The sequence below is a fragment of the Oryza glaberrima genome, chromosome 2 (genome assembly GCF_000147395.1).
Source record: "Oryza glaberrima chromosome 2, OglaRS2, whole genome shotgun sequence".
Taxonomy (NCBI): Eukaryota; Viridiplantae; Streptophyta; class Magnoliopsida; order Poales; family Poaceae; genus Oryza; species Oryza glaberrima.
This window is the reverse complement of record NC_068327.1, coordinates 27,400,784-27,425,712: the sequence shown is the minus strand read 5'-3', so window position 1 is coordinate 27,425,712 and position 24,929 is coordinate 27,400,784. Positions and strand designations below refer to the sequence as shown.

The 24,929-nt window shown below is 41.9% G+C and overlaps 2 protein-coding genes across 2 annotated transcripts; both read right to left on the bottom strand.

The window, feature by feature from the left end:
- Nucleotides 1–6,737: 6,737 nt before the first annotated feature.
- On the bottom strand, nt 6,738–10,749 carry LOC127764505 (acetylornithine deacetylase). The gene is made up of 10 exons (XM_052289388.1): nt 10,312–10,749; nt 9,544–9,797; nt 9,326–9,434; nt 8,574–8,712; nt 8,402–8,459; nt 7,787–7,804; nt 7,560–7,682; nt 7,302–7,458; nt 7,187–7,220; nt 6,738–6,942 (listed from the first exon to the last, which is right to left on the bottom strand). Exons 1-10 carry the CDS (start codon nt 10,639–10,641, stop codon nt 6,833–6,835), a joined length of 1,332 nt encoding a protein of 443 aa, XP_052145348.1. The 5' UTR covers nt 10,642–10,749; the 3' UTR covers nt 6,738–6,832.
- Nucleotides 10,750–19,080: 8,331 nt separating this feature from the next.
- Nucleotides 19,081–24,034, bottom strand: LOC127764235 (AP-2 complex subunit mu). The gene is made up of 13 exons (XM_052289085.1): nt 23,703–24,034; nt 22,766–22,943; nt 21,995–22,085; nt 21,805–21,899; nt 21,593–21,682; nt 21,225–21,273; nt 20,983–21,121; nt 20,722–20,838; nt 20,535–20,625; nt 20,316–20,458; nt 19,939–20,053; nt 19,578–19,622; nt 19,081–19,496 (listed from the first exon to the last, which is right to left on the bottom strand). Exons 1-13 carry the CDS (start codon nt 23,783–23,785, stop codon nt 19,416–19,418), a joined length of 1,317 nt encoding a protein of 438 aa, XP_052145045.1. The 5' UTR covers nt 23,786–24,034; the 3' UTR covers nt 19,081–19,415.
- Between the last annotated feature and the right edge of the window lie 895 nt (nt 24,035–24,929).

Here is a 24,929-nt window from a genome sequence, read left to right as displayed (position 1 = left end):
CCCATTTTAAACGCAGACATAAGTTTTCGTGTGCACTACAAGAAAACATAATGTCCTTGGCGGTCAAAAATAGCCAAATATAGCCTGAAAACCATCAAGGTTAATTATTCCGTTGGTCGACCGCCATGTATATACCGCTAAGTCTAAAGAGTTAGGGATATTCAGATTTCTTAGCAGCTAACTATAAGGAAATTTCTTCTTGGCGGTCCGACCCCAAGCAAACTAATTTTGATCGTTTGTCTTGTTTGATTTTTTTTTAAAAAAATTAAAAAACATAAGTTATGCATAAAAGTACTTTATCATCTAATAACACTAAAATTACTAATCATAAAAAGTTCGAATGATGGATGATCAAATTTGGACACGAAAAGTCATGGCTATGTTTAAAATGAGACGGAGGGAGTACTGCCTGAATCTCAGACAGGTGACATTTTAGGACATGCATCGCATCAATTAATGATGCGTCCTATATGACTATATTACTATTTTTTTTGAAACATATATCACTATTCACTCCCTCCGGCATAAAATTTAACAACTTATTACAAGATGAGTCTCATCCTAGTACTACGAATATAAATAGGAGGCTTTGATATACTTTTAGCGATATGAAAATATTTTCTTTTATATATTCTTCCGTTGTTATATCATGGAATATTTTCTCATTGCTCAAAATAATTTTAAACATTGCGTACCCATTAAAAAGATATTTAACTATTTACCAATGTTAGATGTGACGTTTAGCAGTTTACCTGGACCCACTTGTCATAAACTATAAATGACAAATTATTCACGCCACGTCTTAAAAATGGTAAATAGTTAAATGTTCCATTAAAAAAATCACATGTCCATAACGGTCATATATTATATATCATGTATTAATCAAACATGGAAACAGAGGTTTTGTGCTCTCAGGCACACATTATCATTCATGCTTAAGAACGATTACCTGATGTAATTGATTCATTTTCCTTTTTTTTTTCTCTAGAAGCGATCGATTTCATCTCTGTAGTTGGCCCCTTTCATTTGGGGTCTCCGCCATTGCTTGATGCATTCTCATTTTCTTGAGATGTATCCATTCTCAATTTTTGAAACTAGTATCACGAAAAGTAATATGCGTAAGTAACCCCAAGGACGTACGAGGTCTCTGCATGCCCTGTAAAAACAGTAAAAACACTATAGTGGTCTATCAGTCGCATAGTCGTGGGGTAATGCGTGGCAGGGGCTGTGGATGTGTCCAAGCAAAGCAACAAAACGTGACAGGTCACAGCCAACCGCAGAACCAACCGAAACAGCTCATGCATCCATGCCCCAATTACCCGACCAGTTGAGTACTCCCATGCAATCGCGTACCCAGCGCTATTCTAGCCGACGACGCGCCCAGGTCGGGGACCGCACGGGAACTTAACCCATTCCGCGGCTGGTGAGCCTTGCTACTACATTGTAATTTGGTACAAAAGCTGTGGCATCCTGTACGTGTTAATTGGTGCGTGTGCAGCTCGATCCGGCCCTGGACCCCCTGGTGCATCAAAAGAAGGAAACTGGGCAGTGCACGGAGTGTACGCTTGCGCGTCTCTCATCTCGTGCATATGTGACGCTGCCCCTGCAGCTATCGAGCTAGCTAGGCTAGTACTAACAGCACGTAGTGCCAATCGATCGATCGGTCGGGCAGAGAATCTGGTACGTGGTTGAGCTGATCCACGACCACGATCGACCTGGTGGCTGTTTTCGGTCGCGGTCGATAGACCTGCACGTACCGACGGCGTACGGTACGTGAAACGAAATGTCATGTCCTATCGCGGTTCGCCACATGCGGCTGTTCATTCCGCACGCACCATCAACACATGTTACTGCTAGCTTGCTTAGGTGGTCGTAACAGCTAGATGAGGTAGCACTGCATGCTGCTGCACCGCGAACCGCGCAAATGGTCTGCGTCTGTGCTCTTGCTTTGGTATCCTTCCTGAGAGGCGAAGCCAGTATTTAAGGTCAAGGAGGTGTGTGGTGAGGATAAGTCATGAGACCGAATAACTAATATTGATAGCAAAGGAGGTCAAATAGTCACCATCAATAACAGTCGATGCGTAAACTAGTCTTGTAAAAATAAACTTGAATTTTAGCTCTTTAATAGTATCATTGAAAGTTTGAAACTAGTATTTATTGCTAAATTCTTTCAATGTAAACTATTGAATTAAAAAAAATAAGTATCATCTATTTTACTTTGAAAAAGATGAGAAATCACAATTATGTTTATTGCTAATGTTTTTAGACTTGCTAAGTAACTAAACTAATAATACTTTTAAGCTACACTTACTTATTTTAGTTAATTTTAATATTGAGTAAAAATAGGAGTGTGTGGTGGTCGTGGTGTTTGGATAGGGGGTGTTGGCGTCCCCTAGTTGCGCCACTGTCCTTGCTGGAATGAACCGTAGTCGGTAATGCTCCCGCGAGGTTTGATGTTTGAGGAACAGGAACGAGAAATACAGGACATCTTTGAAAGCATGGGACAACAGGGGTATATACTTCTTTAGGATATGCTAGTTAGGGACGTGGGTCGATGGACATATATATTCTTGGGGACGATGAACATTGGAGAAGAAGCCAAAGTGTAACACGGCGTGGAGACCAGAGAACTCGAGTGACGCTCGCACAAGAAGAGTTGGTGCGAGCAAAAACATCTAGTGCCAGGCTCCTCCCTTTCTCTCTTTGTGTTGTTAGCTAGGGCTGATGGACTTGTCTGGCCCGTTAACATAATCCCCCTTCACTTATTTCCCCAAACAGCTCACAACCTTTTGTTCTCCTGCTCGGTTGTTATCAGTCAGTGCCTCTTGCACGACCAGGCAACATAGAACCTCCATCTCCATCCCTTCCTCTTCTCTTCTCCACCGCCTCTTCCTTTATCCTGCTAGTAGCATGTCTGCTGGCTGAGGCAATGTGATGGTCGTTGTCGATGTTCTGTAGTCGACAGATAGATTTGTGAGGGGCCTGGTGTTTGGCAAAAGGGGTTTTGGGCTATGATCACTAAATCAAATACAAAAAGATTTTAGGTTGGGTCATCGGAAGATAATAAACCCCACTCCTGCTTGGTTGTATTATGGATGAATGAACAATAATTGCACAAATGCTCCAGTCAACTCGCAAGGTGAGCAATAGCATGATGGTTAGGGAATGACGTTGTCAACTCGCTAGCCAAACAGTAATGGTTTAATGCCTGATTCACCTGAAAATCAACTCGCTAGACATGCATTTAGAGAACCAGTTGGTTTTCAGGTGAACCAAACATTAAACCGCTACTGGTTGGCTAGCGAGTTGACAACGTCATTCCCTAACCATCATGCTATTTCTCACCTTGTGAATAGAAAGGAATAATAACATAAATATATACGTGAACTGCGACCGTTCAAGCCAAGACTAGTGAACTGAGAGGTCGGGTTACCCACCGATCCGAGTTTTTTTTACTATGACGATTGGCCTTGTGCCTAGGCCCAAGGTGCTAGGTGCAACACCCTGCTCATCCCATACATCAATCACGACCCTCGATCAGGGAACGAAACTCACAGGACATGAACGTTAGCTCATCCGGTGATCCAGGTTACTTAGGAACAAACAGATGCTTCGTTCCCGGGACAGGAACATTAGCTCGTCCTGTGATCCAGGTTACTTAGGAACATATGACAGTCTAGGGACAAGTCAATGACTTACTGAGCTTATAAAGTGTAAAGGTTCTTTTGAAACGAATAGAAAACACAAATTAAAAAAATAGAAAAAAAGGTTTTTGACAAGGAAAACAAATGCAAAACAGAGGATTGCAAACACACAAGATGGTTGTTTGGTTAGGACGTGAGATAAACACAGGAATCAGATGAAAAATATGTTAGAACTATTGCTAACTTTTCTCCAAAATACGTATAGGATTGTCTATTCCGTACGAATCTCGAAGGAAAGGATATGATTTAATCCTTTGCTTCAAAAGGCTTCATTGGATTTTTTTCTTATACGATTAAAATCTTCTAAAATTCTATATTTTTCATACAACTCAAAATCTACTAATTTCCTATGTTTTTCCTACCAATCTAATGGACCCTAAATGTGGTAACCCTAGGCCCAGGATGCAGTGATATCCCATATTCCCATTTCGTGCACCAAGATGATGGATTTCCATTACAACCTGGCTATTGAGGATGACCATCACGTATGCAGCCCATGAAACGAGAAACTGAACAAATGCTACCTGTCAGACTTCAGAAGTTCGGGCCATTGTCAGAACAACCCACGAAAACGGCCCAGCGGAAAAGCACCATCCTTGAGACCTTGATTGTCACGCACAATGGAAATGTTCGATATCGACAAGAGCTTCTACGTGGTACATGGGCATCTACATCCAAAGCCACCTCTAAAGTGTCTTCACTAACTGAGCATCCTCTCTAGGGAACTCATCTCCCAATGGAGGATACCCCTAATGGGTTCTTCAAAATCTGAGACCACTTGATGAAGATACTTCAGCCCACAATGGGTGTCCCGGCCCAAGATAGCCCCAAGTGAAAAATTCCAAAAGTACCCTTCTATAGCCTAGCTAAAGGCCTCATCAGCCCACCGACGCTGTCGTCCCTCTTGTCTCTTCCTCTCCTCTTCTCGTCTCCTCCGTAGATGGCGAACGGTGCGCGGCGACGAACGGCGAGCAGCGCGCGGGGTGGACGATGGCGAGGGGCGTGCGGCCGTGAGGTCATCGCTGTCGCGGATCTTGCTGATGGCGCGCAGGGTGGCAAACGGCTCCACCACGGCGAGCGGCATGCGGAGGCCGGATCTTGAGTGCCGCGCCGCCACCGCTCTCCCTCCACCCGTTGGCATCGCGGGGTCGTCGCCGGCCTCGGATCTGGTGAGCCTGTCGCCGTCGCGGGGCCGTCGCCACCTAGGGGTCGTCGCAGATCCGCCGGCTCCACCACCTCACCTCCTCTGGCTCCTCCTCACTACTGTGTGCCTCTTGCCTACTTCCAACGACAAGGGCGAGGGGTGGAACGGTAAAATATGGGGGTGAGAGCGGTGTCCACTAGACACACGCCAGGCCACCGCGCACCCAACACGTGCCCCCGCGCCGTGTCTCAGCGAAAAACGACCGAGGTGTACGTCCCCCCGCGAGTAGTTGCGTGCCTAGCAGAGGGGACGACTCAGGCACGAAAGGTAACGGGGGTTGGACGGCCGTGAGCAGGGGCATGACCCTAAGCCACCCATTGCTCATGCTCTAACATGAGCTCGATTTCCTAGCACGACGGACTGAGTCCAAGAGCAGAGAACTACTAAGCCTTTCACAATGCTCCTACGTGGAGCGGTACCTTGTTGACGTGGAGGAGAAAAGGAGGCGGGTCTCGTGCCCTTGCAAGGTTTGCGCCTCCTAGCTAGGGTCCGGGTTCCTCATGCCCGAAAAAGAAAGTGCGAGCGGTCCCCTCTCTGTTGCTACTCCCAAATGTTCCCCATTCGTCCCCGCCAACCCGCACTGCCATGCCAAGATCTAAGCAGGCTTGGAGCTCGCCGGCGACGCTGCCAAATGCTAACGAGGAAGAGGAGAAGCTGAAGGACGGGAAAAAGCGGCGGGGACATGTCGGGTCGTGGCGATGGCGATGGCTAGGGAGGAGCGGGCGAAGAGGAATGAACGAGGAGAGGACTAGGGCGAGGAGGTAGACCCACTCCGGCGAGCTTACTCGATTCGTCGCCGGGGAAACTTGATGCAGTGGCGGCCAGTGAGCTCGTCGGCTCCACCTCAGGGGAGAGTCGCCTCTCGATCCGCACCGCCGACCTCGTCACCATCTCCCGCTCCTATGCCACCGACCTCGTCGCCGTCTCCCACTCTGCGTCACCGACCTCGTCGCCGTCCCCTTGCTCCGCTCTGCTTCGCCAAGTTTGTCCCCGTGCTCCGCTTCCGCGCCGTGGAGACGAGACCGAGGACACTATCTTTGTCCCCAGCCTCCACGGCATTGTGGATCTATCGCCGCCTCCCCTCCACCGAGGTTACCGCGCCCCGTCGGTAAGCACAACTACCACGCGGTAACCGTGGCAAATCGTACGAAACCGTGTAAAATTTATCAAAATTTTAAATTAATTTTTAAATTTATTTGAATTTAAGGAGGTTACCACGATTTTTCTTTTACCGTTAACCGCACGGTTACTGACGGTTTTGAAAACCCTGGCCAGGAGTGGAGGGGCCCAGTGAGCTCTCGCGCCGCCGTCGCCCTCCGCGCCCTGGTCGTCGGACGGAAGTGGAGGGGCCGATGAGCTCTCGCGCCCTCGTCGCCGGCCCGCCGATCGAAAGTAGAGGGGCCAGTGATCTCTCGCGCCGCCACCCTCCTCCGCGCCCTCATTGCCGGCCAGAAGTGGTGGGACCAATGAGCTCTCACGCCGCCGCCGCCGCCGCCCTCGTCGCCGACAGGGAGAGGAAGGGCCCCAACGAGTTCTCATGCCGCCGCCGTCGCCCTCCGAGCCGCCGGTTGGGAGGAGGTCGGGGAGCCGCTAGCTTTCGTTGGCGCTGTTGTGGTGGATTGGGGAACAGAGAGATTGAGGGAGGGGGAGAAATTTTATACTAGTTTCTACATTTTAGGGTGTTTAGTGGTAAATTTTATATGTTATGTAGTTTGAAAACATGTGAGGACTAGAATAGAAGATGACAAGGGCTGACATGAAAAACTAAGAACACCCTAAAGCATCTTTGCACCGTTGGAGAGGAGGTGGCCTTAGCCTGAGGTTCCTCATTTTGGGTAGCTTGCACTATGAGTGCCTTTATTAGAGCAACAAGTAACAGGAATAAGTACCAGTGAACGCTCATTTTTCCTCCCTAAAACAAGACTCAAACATCTGCTTCCAACTGTGAAATGATGCTCAGAAACACTTGAAAGCCTTGGGCCATATCTGAAAATAGACAGTACTCGTTCTTTGCGTGGTATGTCTTGAGTAAGCCTACAGGAACAGTAGAAGCATCAGATAAACATTTACAGCACAGTCTACATTTCCACTTGTTTACCGCGATAGTATATCAATATAATAGGATGCCAAGTGGAACTCAACAAAAATGAACGGTATACATAATTTAATCTATACTACTCTCAACCATGTGAATACTGTTAACAGACTTTTCCATTAATTGTTCATTGATGACATGACCTAAAGAAATCAGGAAACAGTTTTTTGGTAAGGTACTTACCATATCCAGCAGTCTGAACATCAAACCCTTCATCCTGCAAAGTTTGAAGAGGAATTTGTTTTAGTTAAATGGCGATTGTTCCCAAGATAACACTTGCACCAGTTTCCTCTCAAACCTGTAATTCCCTAATCAGGGGCAGACTCCCAGTAATGGAATATGGTTCCACGTGGCCGACAATTTCCTCAGTTGCTTTGCATAATGCTTGAAAGCCTCGCGACTCAAGATTACAGGCCACCCCATTCATAATATCTTCATCAATAGTGATCTCAAGCCTAGCAAGATCAATGGTAAGTAATGGCGAATTGACAATCAATCTGTAAATTATGATGGTTACTGTTACTGCCATAAGAGAATAAAGTCATATATGCTTCACCTTCCTCGGAGGTTTTCATCAGGAAGAACATATTTAGATACCGGACCACGAGTAGGAAGCTTTTCAATGTTCTCATTTATATCATGTACATACTCTTGTAATTTCTTCACTACAGATGTCGTGCTGTATGAATGGCAACATGCAACTGTCAAATTAAAACAACATTTGGCAGAAGTGGAGACAAAATTATGAGAGAGAACAGTCCATGCATGAAAAATGGGCTTTACCTGTAGAAAGGAGTCAACCTGTAATATGTACAAAAATATGGTCAGTATAATTTAAAAAACTCATTTTTCAATGATATGGAAGAAACAACAGAAGCATCAGTCTTTATTGAATGTTGTGACTTGTGAAATACTGGTGATCCCATTATTTTGTTTCCCCTAGTCCTGCAAACATATAAAAATCTGTGCAGTGATACTCTGCTGCATTGTAACAATAAGGCCCCGTTCTTTTCTGATTAAGACATAGATTTTACCTCGGGTCTGTTAGCACGCTTTTTAAAAAGCTAAACGGTGCATTTTGTGCTTAAACTTTCTATATGAAATTGCTTTAAAATATCATGTAAATCCATTTTTCAAGTATTTAATAATTAAAACTCAATTAATCATGCACTATTGGCTTTCTTATTTTATGTGCCCTAACTTCATCTTTAGTAGAAAAGAACACCGCCTAAATGACCAATCAAATTTATGGCAGGGCCCCTGGGAGGAACAAAGCCTCACCAACCGCATATCCCAATGCCTATAACAATGTATGAACATAATAAAACAAAAGCTTGGACCATTTTTCTTTTGAGTACAATTAAAGTGCATTCAAGAACCATATAGCAATAGTTGGACCTTATATCCCCTGAAATTGTACATTCTCCAGGAATTTGATTCAGACCCCCACCAGGATCTGCAAATCACCATTTGTTAATTGCATGGATTGTACACAGTGGTTTTCTTTAACATTAGGAAACACAACTAAAAAGTTGTAACATTAGAAAACACAAGTAAAACTTGAACATACAGCTCCATTTTGTTGGTTTGATCGTAGATGGGGTAGCAAACTTATAGAGCTTCTCTTTCTCATGTGGAGGGAAATCGTTGTAAAACATAGTCTGTATTTCTTTCAGTGCTTCCATATTTAACTCCATGGCATTTATGGCCTGACACACACAAAAGAAAAGTTATTCATATACAATAAAATATTTGTTGTCTCCCAACTTGTATGTTTGAAATTGTTTTGTCCCTCTAAGCCAATTGAATATTCGAATGAATCTTCCCTAGCATGATGAAGACACGTTCTGCACTTTTTACCCCCCCCCCCCCCCCCAAAAAAAAAATAAAATAAAAAATATATATATATATATATATATATATATATATATATATATATATATATATATATATATATATATATATATATATATATATATATATATATATAAGGGGTAATGTTGCAACAGATAACATTTCAAAAGCAGAGTGATCACGCTGTAAGTTGCAACATAACTCATGTTTAAGCAGTCACTTTCCTTATCCCTTTTTGTGTCATTTCAATTTGGCATTGATCAATATAAATTGTTGCTTTTGCACTAACTACAAGGATGCAAGCTTAATTTATGCAGCTATACAATTTAAAAGAACACAGGTCATACAAAATTAACCATATGCTTTATGCATTCTTTCCACGAAGCAATGTGTATTGATGGAAGCTACTGGAGCTATATAACACAACCAATACACTATTCTGAGTTCTGACAAGTTCAAATCAGGTACCTTATGTGCGAGGCCACTGTGGAATAGCTTCCCAATTGCCTTCAGATGCCATGTAATCACTCCACCGGTGCCGATGCAAGGCTGCTTATCGGCTGTATCTATCCAAAACCTTCACAATGCCACACAACAATGACAACCAAATCAGCACATATTCCTCACGAACAACACATTAGTTTAGTCGGACATTCCCTCCATGCATCAGACAGCACAATACTCACAAGGGTCCATTCTTGAGCTTATCCAGCAACCCATCCTTCACAAGGCCATCGACACCAATGCCAGTGATAAGTGAGTTTTCCTCATTGGCAATGAACACCGCAATGACCGAATGTTTCAGCACCGGCTTGACCTCACCAAGTCTCCTCATGAGCTGAGCAACCAGTGCCACATGGCCAAGGCAGTCGGTTGTCCCACGGCCCCTAAGTTTGTCCTTGTCTTCACTGTCAAACGTTAGTGAGAAGGGATCGAAATCCTGGACAAGTAGAGACGTTTGGGCCACCAATTAGAACCAAGGAGAAATTTACTTGAGGTAAACCTTTTAGTAATTTGACGCAACAAAGCTAGCACGAGCAAAAATAAACATCATGAAATTGAGCAAAGATTTTTGCAGTATACAACACAGTGGAAGTAAACAATATGCCATTTTTCACATTACTATATCCCATCATATCTATCAATATGCTTATGCAACGCTAGCATGCAACTTATTATTTTCTTACAACAACCACACAACAAAGCGGTTATTACTATGGAGAAATCACCAGCTCACATAAACAAGGTCACTACTCACCAGGATAATCCACCCGTAAATATGAGAATGATGCAATTTAGGCAACCATCAACGAAATTAGATAAGATCACAATCAAAATATCCGGCAGAAACACACCAAATCAAGCAACCACTCAAATCATTAATTCAGAAAGAAGCATAAACTTGAGAAGCAATTTTTGACAGCGTCAGGAGAACAATCTCCATAGCAACCTACCCATTCGTCGGGGTTGGCGGGGACGACGTCCATGTGCATGCCGACGAAGGAGACGGCGCAGCCGGGGACGGTGCCGGGGTACTCGACGATGACGTTGCTCCGACCCTCGGCGTAGCTCACCTTCCGCACGACGAGCGGGCCGCCCCCGGTTTCCGTGGACACCGGGAGGAGCGCGTCGACCACGTGCTGCGCCACGAGGTCCTCCTGCGGGACGAGGGCCGGCGGGTCGTTCTGCAGGCGGCGGGACTCGCCGATGAGCTTCCCGAGGAGGGAGACGAAGGGGTCGCGGTCGAGGCCGCCCACGGCGTCCCTGAGCGACGGCGATGCCATCTGATGCGCTTCCTTGAGCGGCGGCGGCGGGGGATCGGTCAGTTGCGATGGGAACCTAGGTTGCTTTTCGTTGCTGGGAGATTGAGGGTCTGTTTGGTTCTATTGCCCAGCTTGCCAGGCTTGCCATATACCCTTTGTTTGGTTGGTTTGCTTTCTATGGCTTTGTTTGTTTGGTTTGCTTTCTATGGCAAGAATTAGTGGCTAGCCGTTTGGTTCCTTCAACGAATTATCTTGCTCTTTAGAGTATTTTGTGCCGCTTTTTTTCATATTGAGCAAAATAATATTGCACACAGATCAAATTTTTTTAATTGATGGCTTTGTCACAAGAACACTACAGATTCTTTCACAGTTAACTTGGCCATAAGAATAGTACGGATATAAGTAGTAAAAAGGGCAAAGCTATATGCTAAAAGAATTCCTTGAAACAATCAGATATCTTTTTGAACTACTTTATTACAAGTTCGAACCAAAGCATATCAATTATTCAAATAATATCTAAACTGCACGTTTCATTCTTAAACTATTTAGCTTGAATACATAGTAATTATTCAAACATCTCAGCAAAGAAATTACATAGCAGCTGGATAGTTTTGTATTATCCATTGTGCCACATATTCCTTAATAGAATCCAGTGGTCTACCCTTCAACATAGCAGCTATATTCTCATGGGTCGCGAGGTAAGTCTGCAGCTCAAGTCGAACCATGACAGGGTATTCCGTCATCTCATCAATTATCTTGAATAGGGATTCATTTGGATGTGTCATATGTGTGAAACGCATGGTTTCAGACATATTATCCATAGCCCCTGTTATCTCATAAACCACATTATCATCAACTCTAACTCTTTTACCTTTATCAGTTTTTCTACCTTTTGCACGCCTAGAAGATGAGCTACTTCCAGTATTGTTCTCTTGATCTGGAAGACAATCTGAGTCATAATTTGATGAAGGGTCAACATCACCAGGACTGCCATTTTTATCACCAATAAAATCATCATCTTCCATTGGACGGTCATATGGTGTTTGCAGAACATTAAATTCCCCTGTTGCATGCTTGTCTTGAAAAATAAACTCCATTTCATCATACCAACGTATGGGGACGTTAATGAATTTAGCCCTTTTATCTTTGGCCTATACATGACAATAAAATGGTAAGAAACATAGACATCCATATAGTGTAAACACGATAGTTATTTGCTAGGAAAGAATAGCTAGAACACTCACATTAGTCATTCGAACAACTTCAGTCTCATCATATAGGATTTTTTTCTCAACGTCATCAAAATTGGCCCCGCTCAAATTCTTTGCCTCCATAATCACCTTCCACTGAGCCTTCAACTTGTGAAACTTGTGATAAACTTGTCGACTTGTGAAGTTTGTGTGATACTTGCCATTAATTTGCTTTGCACATTCCTCATGATGGACTTCTTTAAATACAATTTGTCTTCCATCAGCCAGTATCTTCTCCTTGTAGCATCGCAACATTTCCTCAACAACCTGGGGCTGCCAAACCACATTGTTCCCTGCCATATTGCTGCAAAAAGTATAAAACATTATGATAACAAGTCAAGAATGACATGGTTCAGTTGTTCCGCCACTTAAATCATGTAAATATAGGAAGCATACACAGCATGACAGTGCAATACAATTCAAGCATACATTGTTCTTTGTATGGACTAGTTTGTTCCTAAAGTAAGATAAAAACATATATGCAGGAACAGAATTTCACAGCACAAAATCATCCATGCCTAACATTATGTCTATTTCTCGACATCCTTCTCGCCATATTGTCTCTATCTTGCAGCACCTCTCTTTGCTCTTCACGCAAATCACGCTAAACTCGCCCTGGTGATCTTGGGTAATTTTCAAACCATCTTCGCTCGGAATAGACTAGCTCATCAGGACCACCATTTTGCAAGATCCAATTGTGAAGAATGCAACATGCTATGACAACCCTTACTTGGGATCGAAAAGGATAATATGGCCTAGTTGTAAGAACTTTGAATTGGTTTTTTAGAGTTCCAAACGCTCTCTCAACAGTAGTACGGAGAGAAGAGTGTCTTAAGTCGAATAGTTCATTTGGTGTCTTGGGTTTATTGCTTTTCCATTCACGCAAATGGTATCGGGTTTGGCGAAACAATGGTAGGAATCCTCTCCTAGCAGCATACCCAGCATCCGCAAGATAGTACTTCCCTGTTATAATATCATTAGCATGATCAATTCTACTAGGTGTATGCATAAGTTATATTTGAGATATAAAATTATTAGAGGTGCAGCAACCTTCAGGGACTCGTAGGCCATTAGGATGCTCAAGAGAGTGTCTCAGTACTGTTGAATCATGTGCTTACCCTCCCAACCAGCACTAATATATGTAAACATCAAATCAAAGTCAACAGCAGCAAGAACATTTTGTGTAGGAAATGGCTTTCTACCCCGGAATCTATCTGATATTCGAGATGGAACATTGCATGGAACATGGGTCCCATCAATGGCACCAATGCAGTCCTGACCATTCAATTACCAACCAAGTAAGTACATGCAAAACTCCAACATGTTTTTAATTTTAGATGAAATGTGAATAAAGTTATACCTTAAAATAAGGATCAAACCTTTGGTTGCCCAAAATCTTTGATGGCGTATCATGCGTGCGATGCCTAAGCATTTCTGGTCCAAGATGCCCGATTGCATATAATACTTTATTGAAGTACCGACTCACAGTTTCACCAGACCTTGTAAAGTGGAAGCCAATATCACCATTTTTTTTGTGATGTCCTACTGTAGTGAGAAACATGGCAATCTGTTCCTCTACATTACAGTGCCAAGTATCTCTCAATGCTCCCATACTACGTAGCTTATGACATAGTTTAAAGAACACGGTTTTACCCATACGTAGTTCACAGATACAATGTCTCTCCTCACCACAATAGAGTTTTTGTAAATAGACCATCCTCTCTCTATTTTTCTCTAACAACGAGTATCTAATAGGGTCACTATTCTTGCGCTTATATATGATCAATGTCCAGTATGCCACTAAGAATGCACTGAAGAATGCAATTCTTCTATTAATTAGTGCACTGCCATCCATCTATAAATAAAAATATAAAAAAATGAATACTGATTGGATTACATGCAGAGTAATATGCATAAAGTAAATGCGCCAGAAAAAAAGGAACGAGAATAACAAAATAAAACTATGTATCAACATAATAAATACTTATTAGGTGCTGATCGATAAAAGCACCTTTATTCCTGTATTGCAACTCATGTTTGTTCTGAATCCTGTTTTTCGTACCAATTAATCAAACACTATATAGAAGTACGGCTATACGGCAGTGTCAAATAATATGAACACAAGGGAAAAAATTAATGGACAAATGACGGTCTAAAGAGCAAATACCAAACATCAATGTATAATGCATACTTCTACTCTTGATTGGTGCCGACGGCCAGAAAGTTCCTAGCTACTACTGCACATACCATCGACAATCCCCATTCATGCAAAATCAGAATCCAGCACCAAAGACCCAAAGCAAGATTACTGGATGTGGAAATAGTACATGAAGCAACATATACAGCTCGCATACATCCATCCATGGCAGGAAGATGGAGAGATATAATAAAAGAAAAAGGTCCTCATACCTGCAAATCTAGACAGACGAGGTGCCGTCGGCGGAAGAAATCAAATTTGGGAGCTTCTCTAGACAGACGAGGCGCCGCCGGCTGAAGAAATCAAATCTAGGAGCTTCTCAGCTCTCACCACGAGCAATCATGTGTCCAGCAGCAAACTTCTGCAAGAACAAGCTCTCCTCAAATCGAGTTGGCCTTGCTCTCCGATTTACTGCGTGGAGACTGGAGGCTCTATAGCATTTTTATATGGGCACGAGATTACCTGACAGTTCGGCAAGGGGAGGAGGATGATTGCAAATTGACCAGATCTGTGAGCCCTATAGTTCAGCCAAGAGTGGGGGAAAGAGAGCGACGAGATCTGCAAGCCCGATTCTTTAGCGAAGAGTGGAGGAGGAGGACGAAATTGGGGGACTGGTTGTTGAAGAAAGCAACAACTTTTGGGAAAAATCGCTTCGTCCTTATCAACGATTTTTTTCACGCGAGGAGCTTGCCGTCGGAGGCGAGCCGATTCGGCTCTCCCTTGTGAGCCAGCCTTTTCTCGCTCCTATGGGCTAGCTCGCCCCCATGGGCTAGGATTTTTTTTTGATTCCAAACGACTGGCCTTGCCAGGCTAGGCTAGGCCCCTGCTAGCCTTAGATCCAAACGCACCTGAGTGAGAGAAAACACCTCGCTTCCCAAACTACTACTTCTACTAACCGATGCGTTCTTTTAGAAAAAAACTCTATTGAAAAGTTACTTTAAAAATCATATTAATTTATTTTTAAAATTTAAAATAGTTTATACTCATCATCCACTAATACGCTAATAGCTCACCTCATTTTGCATATCTTCTCGATTTTCTCTTTTCCTTTCCTTTCAAACTCAGCCAATCGAGTCCCTCTATCCAAAATAAGCACAGATATAAATTTTCGTGTTCAATTTCAATTGCTCGTTTTATTCAAAATTATTTTATGATTAATAATTTTATTGCTATTAGTATATTAGAATAAAACATTAATAGTACTCTAATTATACATCTTATTTTTTAAAAAAATATGATTAATATTTTTATTGCTATTAGTATATTATAAAGTATTAGTAGTACTTTATGCTTGACTTATATTTTTAGATTTTCAAAAAAGTTTTAAATAAGATGGACAATTAAAGTTGAATATGAAAACGAGATCGAAAAATAGATTTGCAAATTAGAGAAAAAAAAGAAAGTTCAAAAAATATATCTAACTTGATTTTATGAAGTTTATTTTTATGAGATCAAGAGGAGGCTGCCGATTTTTTTATTTATAATAACTAATTCTTCACAAATTAAATAAGTAGTAATTATCTGTAGGGATTTACCAAAGTAGTAAGGACACTATTGTCATCAGCGTCCAGGTGTGGACGCTGTTATAATACACGTCTAGCTCGGGACGCACTTCTTAACAGCGTCCACAGTCTGGTGCGACCCAATGTGCCTTACTGCCTTACCACACCGGCCACTGCAAGCGCTTGTTGACATCTCTTGCTAGCGAGCCTTCGTGTTGTCCTAAGCAACGTTAGCTCGATCACTTTGTTGGCGATTGAGCATGTTTAATTACTTAATTATATGCTATCAATGTATAATTTTTGCCTTTGAAGTGCCCACACATGCATTAGCTTTTCCTTTATCTGGTCCGGCTGCCTCTAAAACAGATATATAGCTCGTCGTTGGATCAATCAATTTGTAGTTATATATAGGTATGTCGATTCATTTTAATATCGCTGCATATCGTATCAACGTAATATGGTTCTAGATAAATTATACTCATATATTTCAATAATCCAGCCAACTGTGTCAATTACAAATACAGGACAAACAATCTGGGTAGGTGTTGACGAAAAAATCGAACACATCGGCCTGGGAGATCTGCTTAACTCCAGTGCAGGTCCAAATCTTGGTGAGATGCGAGCGTGCTAGTCAGTTTGATCCTGCAACTGACAAGATATGCAAATAGTAGATCAAAACAGCCGATCAGCTGACAAGCCGATGGAGTAGTTCCAGCCGATAGCGATAATAGCCGATGCCGATACCAGCCGATAGCGATAGGGTTTAAGCAATCGGCTATATGTCCAATGTAGACAATAATATAAAGGCAATCGGCTGATGATGATGTAATAAAATAACAATATAATCCAGTATAAACCAATCGGCTAGCATTGATATGATAGAATAAGCACTGATCTGAAGGTTAAAGCATACATCGGCTGGAGGCCCGATGTCATGAAATCCACAAGATTAGATTAAACAGTGAAACCTTTGTTGTCATCGGCTAAATCCAACTTATATGTATATGCAATCCTTATGAGCCAATGCAATGTCCAGATAACTCATCGGCTGAAACCCCGATGAAACCCTTATTGGCAATCAAGAAGTAGTCTAGAGATTATGGTTCTAAGCACGACTTAGTAGATCAAACTTAACTGATGCAACACTAAGTACGAAAAGAAACATAATATCTAGACAATCAAACCGTTGACTGAGTTTTCAGGGTGGTAGATGTCTAAGCTAATCTAATCTAGCAACGCGATTTAGCCGATACCGGCAGAAACCCTAAAACGAGAAGCAGCCGATAGAGCTAAATTGATATGCTAAGACTAGATTAACAGAGACATATGATAAATAGGTAGGCAAATATATCATCCAAACCAGAGCAATCCAAGAGGTCGAATGTACTGATGCAGCCTTGAACGACGCCGACGTAGACGATACAATTGCCTGGACCGGCGGAACATTGGACTTATCCCTTCGCCGGAGATCGAAGACGATGCAGCCCCGCATCGGGTGCCAAGTTCCGCCGGAACGTAAAAAACAAAAGTAGAAGTAAAAAGGGTGGCGATGCGCTGAATTGTATTGATCGTAGCGATTGATAGATTACAATGACCCCGGGTGTACATATTTATACCCATAGGTTGATACAAGTCCTTGTCGGACAAGAAAGAAACTTTCCTAAAGATAAAAGGAAAAGATAAAGTCCTTATAGGACACTAAACACACTTTCCTAAAGATAAAAGGAAACTAACAAACTATTCCTAATTAATAGATACAACTGCCTTCTTCGGACTCGATCCGTACGTGGCAATCATCATGAAGCACATCAACTCAATCCGACAATGATTCCAATATCATCTTGCCGGAATTGGCTACATCGGCTTGCCTTGTCCGATTCGGTAACTGCCGATGCACACTATAGCCGATGCGGTTCCGAAGCCGATTCATACCCTGTTTCCGTTATCGATTTCCTCCTAAATCCGCTTCGGCCTTAACTCCAAATCCGATGCATGATTTACCAAATTTTGTTGTTAACAATAGGTACAATGCGTTCTTGCATCAACTAGGAAAACAAAACGATTCAAACCAAGTATATATCCGGACACTAGATAAGTTCTTATACATACGAAGAAGCGTCCACAATCTAAAAAAGTTCACTTAAATATATAAGCTAGTTGCACTGTGCTTCTTGAAACTTTTCTTGGCACTCAACTACTTGTGTTGAACTTCCCGAAAACCTAAATCAAACGAAAATGTTAGTTTCACCAAGATAAAATAAGGCAGCTAGCTGATTCTCACAGAGTTACTGTTTGTTGAGTCACTAGCTTGGCCTCCGCCATCTTCTGCATGGGCACTCCTATCTCCATGCTCTATACTGCAACCTTTTCCTGAGTATACCCAATAGTCAAATACTTCATTGTATTGATACTTTTGGAGAACTTGACGGAACCATGGCACCACAAACAACAATAGTAAATCTATCAGGATGAAACAATCTTATTGCTGAAACAATCGACCGCACAAAAAACCTAACTAGGGTCCGCATAGAGGACGTCGCTGTCGAGCGGTCACTGGTGGCGGTGGCCTCTGGCGCAAGGAGGCAAATGACAGCGGCACGTCGCCTGCGGCGACGCGCAGAAGCTATCTGGGGTGGAAGCGGACGGCGGAGGCGATGAGAGCAGGTTTCGGCACTGGATTGGAGGAGGAGGGCAGCGGCAGCGGACGGGTGGCGCCGCGCCGCCGCGAGAGTGTCGAGACGAGACGGATCCTCTTCTCGATTTATTTTCCCCATTTTGATTTTATTCAAATGATAACGACCGAATGTTGAACGAGGCTGACGGGATGCTGGACGTCGTTCAATACAGCGTCCAGGTCTGGACATTGTTACGAAGAGCGTCCATTCCTGGACGCTATAGCGTTTAGCATCCATCCTACAATTAAAATTTCCCTCTATCATTTACTAGATATTTAATTAATAGGTTGTTAATTATTATATATAAAAAAATCGGGGGAGGCTGTCCCGACTCCCGTACGAATCACGCGACATTGTTAGTGTCAACGACGCCACGGAGATGCGTGCCATATCGAATCGGATGCGCGCGCTACTACCCTATTCTTAAAATATTTTTCTAAAATAAGCTTTCACCTTTGTACTAGGCGTAGTAATATTTTTTTAGAATACCTTTTGATTTCAACTTTGTAGGAATTAAATTATTCTTTTGTATCTTAATAAATAACTATCATAAAAATCAGCTGACTCCTCAGTTTTTCTCTATCTCTATCTCAACCCATCAACTACTATGATGAAACGCAGGAAATATTTCAGATTCCTACGAAAATTGATTCGATACCAATGTAAGCCCTATAAAACGCATGGACTCCGGTGGCAATCACAAATAGTCATTCGCAAAGGGGCAAAAAAAACCTCAAAAAATGTTAAGCCACTGTATACTTCAGGAGTCGATGTCTCGAGCACCGTCGAGTCACATGTTTATACACATTGCTTCTGCAAGTGAATTCACCCATCAATTTAATAAGAAAGCAATACAAACTGCCAATGAGTATATGTATATTGATCAACAAGAACAAACGCTACCGCCATCTTCTCATATACAAATGAAAATATGCCCTACCACACAAACAAGACTCAGGGGATACTAGATATCCCGTGTCAAAACGATTACAAGAACCCAGGAAAATTTGTCTGCTCTGCTCTGCCCTTTGCCAAAGTAATAGCTTAAAGAAAAAGTGGTGTCATATGTAATATACATGCTTTATGATCATTCATGACGCCGTACTAGAAAGAAAGCTCCGCGAATCCTTGAAATAACCGTGCCAAATACCTGGGACTTTTTTCTTTGTCGCTAACACCTTATCTCATATGATCCAGCCCTTGTTATGTAGCGAACCCACTCAACGGTGTTGTAACCGCTCTTCTCCCACACCTGGAATATGCATCTCAACATGAGTTCTGAACTGTCTGGTACGTGTTAAAAAGGTTCTATATTAGCATTCCCTGCACGTACCTTAAGGAACCGAACTCGTAACCCAGAAGCAGTAAACATAGGAACCTACAGAAACAACAAATCAGAAAGCACGGTTAAACAAGATAACCAAACTCGAAGGCACATTTTATCAGCATAACAACGAAGCAGAAGATGTTTTTTTTTTTGTAAGAACACTTCAAGATAATACCTCGGATAATAAACATACTCAAAGGCCAACGAATGATGGAATACCATTTTTTTTCTTGGGCATGCTCAAGTTTAATTCATAACTATTACGGTATCTCTAGCATTGCATTTTCTGTAAGCTCAAAAATAAAATGAACTAGCTGACAGATTTTGCTAATGATAAGAGGGTTGTTCAAAAGGAGGTAAAATTAACCTGGAATTCCATCTGAATTGGTGGCCTGTTCCATGATTTCTTTTCCCCCATTGTAGAAATCAGCTCAACTTCGGCACTCATGGTTGCCTCAGTTTGTCCAGGGAACTTCCTGATCCTATAATTCCAGAAGTGTGTCAAGACTTATGAGTGCAAAAGGCATGCTAATAAATTTGTGGCAAAATTGGCAAGGAGTAGCTCTTCAAGAGTAAGAAAATTGAGCCAATATAGCATCGGATACAGCTTTGTACGCCGTAACCAACAAAAATTGGTAGGTTTATGTTTATGCTCTGCCAGAACAAGACCTAACCCATAAAAAGAAAAGCCAAAGAACATCTTTCTCATAGATAAACTGCTATATAGAAATAATTTGCACTTACTTCCACACTAGGGAATCAATTGAAGCATTATATTTGGCTTTCCCAGATGTGGTTTGGAAACTAGTCTTTGCTGTTTGTTTTGGAACAGGGACTTTGACGACAACACCAAGTGCAAACATCTTAGCACCAAAAACACTCTTAACCTGTGTAAAAGGTTCATCGTGTCAGAAAACGTGATAATGGCCTCATGCATTCACAATTTCAGATATGCACACTTACTTTAACATTTATCTCCATGCGTGTTCGGCCCAATTCCTTAATTGTTGGTAGAACCCGGAATGGGAGATTTACACCCTCAGTGATTCGATATCTACAACAGAATTTTGTGGTCAAAAGCCAAGTAAAGAATAAAAATGTCACTACAGGGGAAAACTAATACAAGCATAAGGAGGGATCATAATATTACTTCATCAATTCAAATTCACCGTCTGGCGGCACAAAGCTGACTGTCTTTTCTGAGTTAAATCTTGTCAAGTTGACACACTGGTGGAATGTGACATCATCAAGCTCAATGGTCTTTCCGCTGTTGAGGAAAAAGGAGAACCGACCAGCAGACAATTCAGTTAAAGTAGTAAAGATTGTGTACATACCATATAAACTATACTAATCAGAAAAATCAGATGCTCAATTTTTTTTCTTCATGTACTAATTATTGATAAAGTGATACCTCTTTGCAGGCCTGGACTTGAGTTGAGCTTCTTTTTCAAGCCCGATCTTGTCATTTAATCCCAATTTCAGATCAGGCATTCCAGAAAGGAAGCACTTCATAAGAATCTTCCCAGTCACATCGCATCGTAGAACACTCCCTGCAGAGAAGGCAATTTCCACATTAAACATCAGTCAAAGCAACATTAAGGACAACAAAAACATCAGAGCAGTACAATAAAATCAGAGTAATCCATGAAATACCTTTAGAAGACATAAGAAGATTTACACTTTCAACAATGTCCAAGAAAACCTTTCAAGAGAAAAGAATACTACATTAGTGTATCTCAATGCTAAAACGAGCATGCAAAGTGCTAAAAAGAAATAAAGTATGCAGAACCAAAATGGCAACAAAGAAATCAACAGATAAAGTATGGACTACTTCTGTAACAGGCAATCTAGTGCGCATTGACAATATGTATGAAAACTATTCTGCGTGTCGAAATACATGCAGCGTTCTGACATTACTAGCATCTATGCTGAGCTGGGATTATTAGAAATGCTAGCTAGCTAGCAATGCATAATATGTCCAAATACAGATGAAACTTGGAGGTGGCATTTGGAACAGGCACCTCGTTTTTCTTGTACATAAGACCCTCTCTTCTCCAACCAACAGCACCAGTAACTTGTAGAGTGGCATTCGGAACAGGCTTATCTGAAGGCTATCAGTGCAGAGAACAAAAAAAAAATGATTCAGATGCTTTCACACAAAATAAATAAGCAACAAACTATTTGATGTGACTTTTTATCCGGTTATCTTATTTCAATGTCACATTTTTCTCACCTTGGAGGAAAATGGCGACCGAACTCCTTCTTGAGTTATATACAATTTTAAGATTTCAGGTGAGAGGTTTTGAGGGTAACCGAAGTCCATAATTTCTGCACAGTTAGATGAGAGAGACAGTTCTACAGGTAAATAGAAGCATCCACAGTGCAAATTGATGAACAAAGTCCAAAAATAAGATGTCCCTTACCATCAAGAAGCTCATAGATTAAAACAAAGTTATTTCTGATAGCATCTTCATCAAAAGCACCACCAAAGTATGACTTGAAAAGAGCCACTGCCTGGTAATTTACAAAAAAAATCATACATAAAAAACCGTTCAAAACACTAGAGGATGATATGCAGGTATCAGAAGGATATATGTCTAGAATTTATAACTGAAGCTTCATTATTGACTCACATCAACCTACTAGTTAAACTAATTCTACGCCCAGTCAGCCTCATCGAAACAGGGCTTAAGAAATTATAGAAAGCATCGAAATATGGCTTAAGGAGTATTTTCCAGCAATGATTAACAAGGAACATCGATCATGTAGCCATTCAAGGAAAAAAAAACTTTTGGTTCCTTAAAAAATCATCACCATTTACGCAGTTACGCTTAAGCGATAGAAAATTCTAGTCGCCCCCAAAACATACCATCATTAGATGGTACAACTGTTTAAACTTTTCGACGGCATATTGCAATTTAAAATAATAATAATAATTATTATTATTAAACAGGTAACTTCAGAAAAATCATATGCCTCTTTAGTAACTAATAGATTCTTTTGCTCTGGACTTATTAATGAATTAGACTAGCCATCTATGCTACAACACACTGGCATAGACATACCATTTCTAGCGGAAAAAACAACAATTGACTTCTTGAGCTTCATATTCATCTAGATCATAGAGATGTAATATGTATGCATGTTATATTTATTTTATTCCAAAGTATTCAAAGATGATATAAATTGCATACCTCCACGACAAACTTGAAAGCACAAGCAACATTAGCATTGCTGCTAACCACGATCACAATATAGACATTACTAATCCTCATGTAAAGGAATGAACAGCCTCCTATTTGCCGAACAGGGCATGTACCCAGTTCTTTTGTTTGCATAATGTGCATCCTGAATGCATCAACCATATTTCCCCTGTATAGTCATACATGATGAGCAAAACAGGTGGTCAGTAAACTTGCACGCAACCAAATACGAAAAAAAAACTGGTTTAAAGTAAGACAAGCAAACCGAAAATGTTTAGTGGTAGTTTACATTTTTAGCACCCTTACAAAATAATGGCTATCGTATTAAAAACAACAAGGCCACTTGCTATATCTTTCTCGATAGTAAACCACTAGGAAAGATCATATGAGCTATGCAGCAGTCAGCTTATATGAAATGCTTCAGTCAACACAACATCGAATCCAGAATGTGGAGGGGAAATAGTATAAAGTCAATTGTTTCAGATGATCGACCACCACAGCACAGCCATCCAAGGTGAAATCGAACTAATTCTCCTATTCAGTATTTCAGTCAGTGGCATCTTCCTTCATGCTGCAAAACAAGTAGCTTCCACAATCACAAGCTAAAGAACGAGATACCATTCCGAAATTCAACCACATGGTATTGCGACAACCTGAGGGTAGGGGCCAAATTTCAGCACGCAACGAGTCAATCCCCGCATCCCGTTCGCTAATCGAAGCCTTTCCGAGCGGAACTTCACGAGCTATCCACTAGACCTCGCGCGATCCGCGCAACGGCGAGCTAGGAAACGGAGCTAATCGATCCCAACGGCCTCAGATCTACCACTCCAAACCACGAGCGGCGCGGGCGCAGGAGGCGCGGCGAGACGACGAGGCGAGGCGACGGGGGGGGGGGGGGGGGGGGATGATTGCGAACGGTACTACGCACCCGACATCGTCGCGGTAGAGGCGGTTGATGAGGACGTCCCCTCGGAGGTTGAGGAAGTAGATGGCCGACGCCGCCACCGGCATCGTCGCCGCCCGCTCGCCCCCGCCCGAGCGCCTGGCACACACGCCCCGCTCCCCAACCTCAACGCCTGGATCCCGCGGCGCTCTCCGCCGGCGACAGGTCGGAGCCGGTGATCCGGGGGCTCGTCGGATGGTGAGGTGAGGCGAGGTGAGATGGGAGGCGGGTTTTGGTTAGATCTCGGGGGCAGCACGAGCAACCAGGTCGTCTTCCCTTCCGGGGAGCTTTTTCGTGTACTTTTTCGAGATGGACCTCGCGAGAGAGCATATTTCCGTGGTCGCCTATTGTAGGTAAGCTCGGTTGGTGTTGGACTGATGGCCCCCACGAGAAGTTTCAAATTTCATCGCATCTGAAACAGTAGTAGCAGCAATAATCCTGAAGAAATTTTACTAGTCCCAAATCCAGAATGCAATAATTGTAGACCTGAAAATAATTCTCTAGAACAGAACCAATGTAGTCTTGTGGAGTTGGTTAACAAACAAGACAATTTTTTCTCTCTTTTGGGATGAAAGATAGACCAATATAATGGATATGTCAATTAGTCATGCACACATAATTAGACTTTATTGGAAGGAAGTATTTTTCTAAATTTTTCAAGTTATTTATTGAAATTTATGTAAAATTATGTTCATTCTTAATTAAACTACTAGTAATACAAATCAGAAGGCAAACAGAGTTGCATAGTTTTGCAGGAAGTAAGAAAGACTTCAATACCTATTAAGACATGGAAAAACCATCGTCCCAAAACATTTGCTTTTAAGTAGGTCTACTCCTATTTGATTAAGGTTGTTAGCTTAACTTTTCACTACTTTGAAAAATATTGTTTCATACATGCTAAATCAAATTGAAATTTGAATCAAGCTGGGGTTTTATGAAACATTTAGACCATAAAAATATGTGATTATGTGTCACAAGTCAAAAGTCATAATGCATGCAGTTTTCTGCAATTTTGACCATAGAACATGTGGTTTTACGAAATTCACTCTTTTTTTAATGATTAACGTAGGGTCGTATTCAAGTTATTTAGCTCATAACATGATATTCCTTTTGTTGAGATTTACACCATGAGTAGCATGTGTTGTTGCCAATTAAATAAAGTCTTGACATAGGGTAAGATGCTTGGTATACTTTTGTTGTGGTATCGTCTAT